The sequence below is a fragment of the Argentina silus genome, assembly GCF_951799395.1.
Source record: "Argentina silus genome assembly, chromosome: 15".
NCBI lineage: Eukaryota > Metazoa > Chordata > Actinopteri > Argentiniformes > Argentinidae > Argentina > Argentina silus.
Genome location: NC_139669.1, coordinates 17,088,871 through 17,090,242, shown reverse-complemented (window position 1 = coordinate 17,090,242; position 1,372 = coordinate 17,088,871). Strand labels below are relative to the sequence as shown.

At 47.3% G+C, this 1,372-nt stretch overlaps 1 protein-coding gene across 1 annotated transcript in view; it reads right to left on the bottom strand.

Moving 5' to 3' along the window:
• Positions 1-547, bottom strand: part of smtnl1 (smoothelin-like 1) — a 3,631-nt gene extending 3,084 nt beyond the window's left edge. The window contains exon 1 of the mRNA XM_083686245.1: positions 249-547. Within this exon, the coding sequence (XP_083542371.1) occupies positions 249-326 (78 nt within the window). The 5' untranslated portion in view covers positions 327-547. The remainder of the gene's footprint in view (positions 1-248) is intronic.
• Between the last annotated feature and the right edge of the window lie 825 nt (positions 548-1,372).

Here is a 1,372-nt window from a genome sequence, read left to right as displayed (position 1 = left end):
CCACCATTTAGTGAAAAGACTACAACAAGACCCCACCAAAAATACATACATCTACCATGAGTCCACAATCTCATGATAAGGCACGTGTGTGTGTGTGTGTGTGTGTGTGTGTGTGTGTGTGTGTACACCCTTGTTTTTTTGTGTTAGTATGCAGCATAGTGTTGTCTCTGTTGTGTCCATGCTGTTTTGGGTCGGTATGTGTTGACTCTTGTTTGTCTATCGGTGTCTTTCCAAACACACACACTCACCTGATTATTGTTGTTATCGTCCGTCTGGGCTGCTACCAGGTTCCCAGAATCCTCTCTGTGGGGTGATACATCGTCCATGGTTTTCTAGACTTCCTGTGTCTGTTAGACCAGCTTCGCCTGGGACAAATAGTCAGATCAGACTCCTGTTATCCACGGTTATGACTGACCCAGTGTTGTGTCTCTCTAAATCTTCTATTCTTTGCATATCCAACCCCTACCCATCTCTCTCTCTCTCTCTCTCTCTCTCTCTAGCTCTGTCCCTGTCTAGCTCTGTCTCTGTCAGTGATGTCTGATGTGTGCTGGTTTGTGGATGCCCCCTGCCCCCCTTCTGCCTTTGGGAGGCTTCCGAGCCACTTTATCTGACCTTTAGAACAACACAGTGTCCAGAAATAGAGCAAGTGACATCGGCACAGTCCAACAGCCAGGACAGCTGCATCTGCTCTGGAAACCATGGGTACACACACACACACACGCACGCACGCACGAGCACGAGCACAAGCACAAGCACAAGCACACGCACACGCACACGCACACGCACACACACACACATACACATACACATACACATACACACACACACACACTAACATAGGAATCTGTGGGCTTTCTATTGGGACCCAGGACCCCCTTACCCCAAATCTTATTCTTACCCTGAACCTGATGACCTGGCTATCTAATAGGAAAACACCCAAATACTTCAAAGCAGTAGAATCTCATTTATCTTAGTTGTGACCATATGATGAACAATTCACACACACCAACCAACACTCATCTCAACGTACACACACAGACAAGCATTTCCATACAGTCACACATCCATGTGATGTACAGGCCGAGGCTCAGTGAGTGTAAAAACCGCATGTGGATTAGGGTTAGGTGCTGTCCTTACCTTGTGTAATACCTGTAGCTCTCCGAGTTCACTGTGGTCAGCGTGTCCGGCCTTTCCTCTCTCTGTTGGGTCTGTGATAAGTCTCTTCAGTGTCCTCTCCTGTCTCTGCTGTCTTCACACCTCTCTCTCTCCCTCTCCCTCTCTGTTTCTCTGGCTCTCAATATAGTGTTAATAAACTGCACTGTCCAATGAGTTGGTTGGTGTGAATTTCTAACCCTTTCCCCATTTGTCTTCT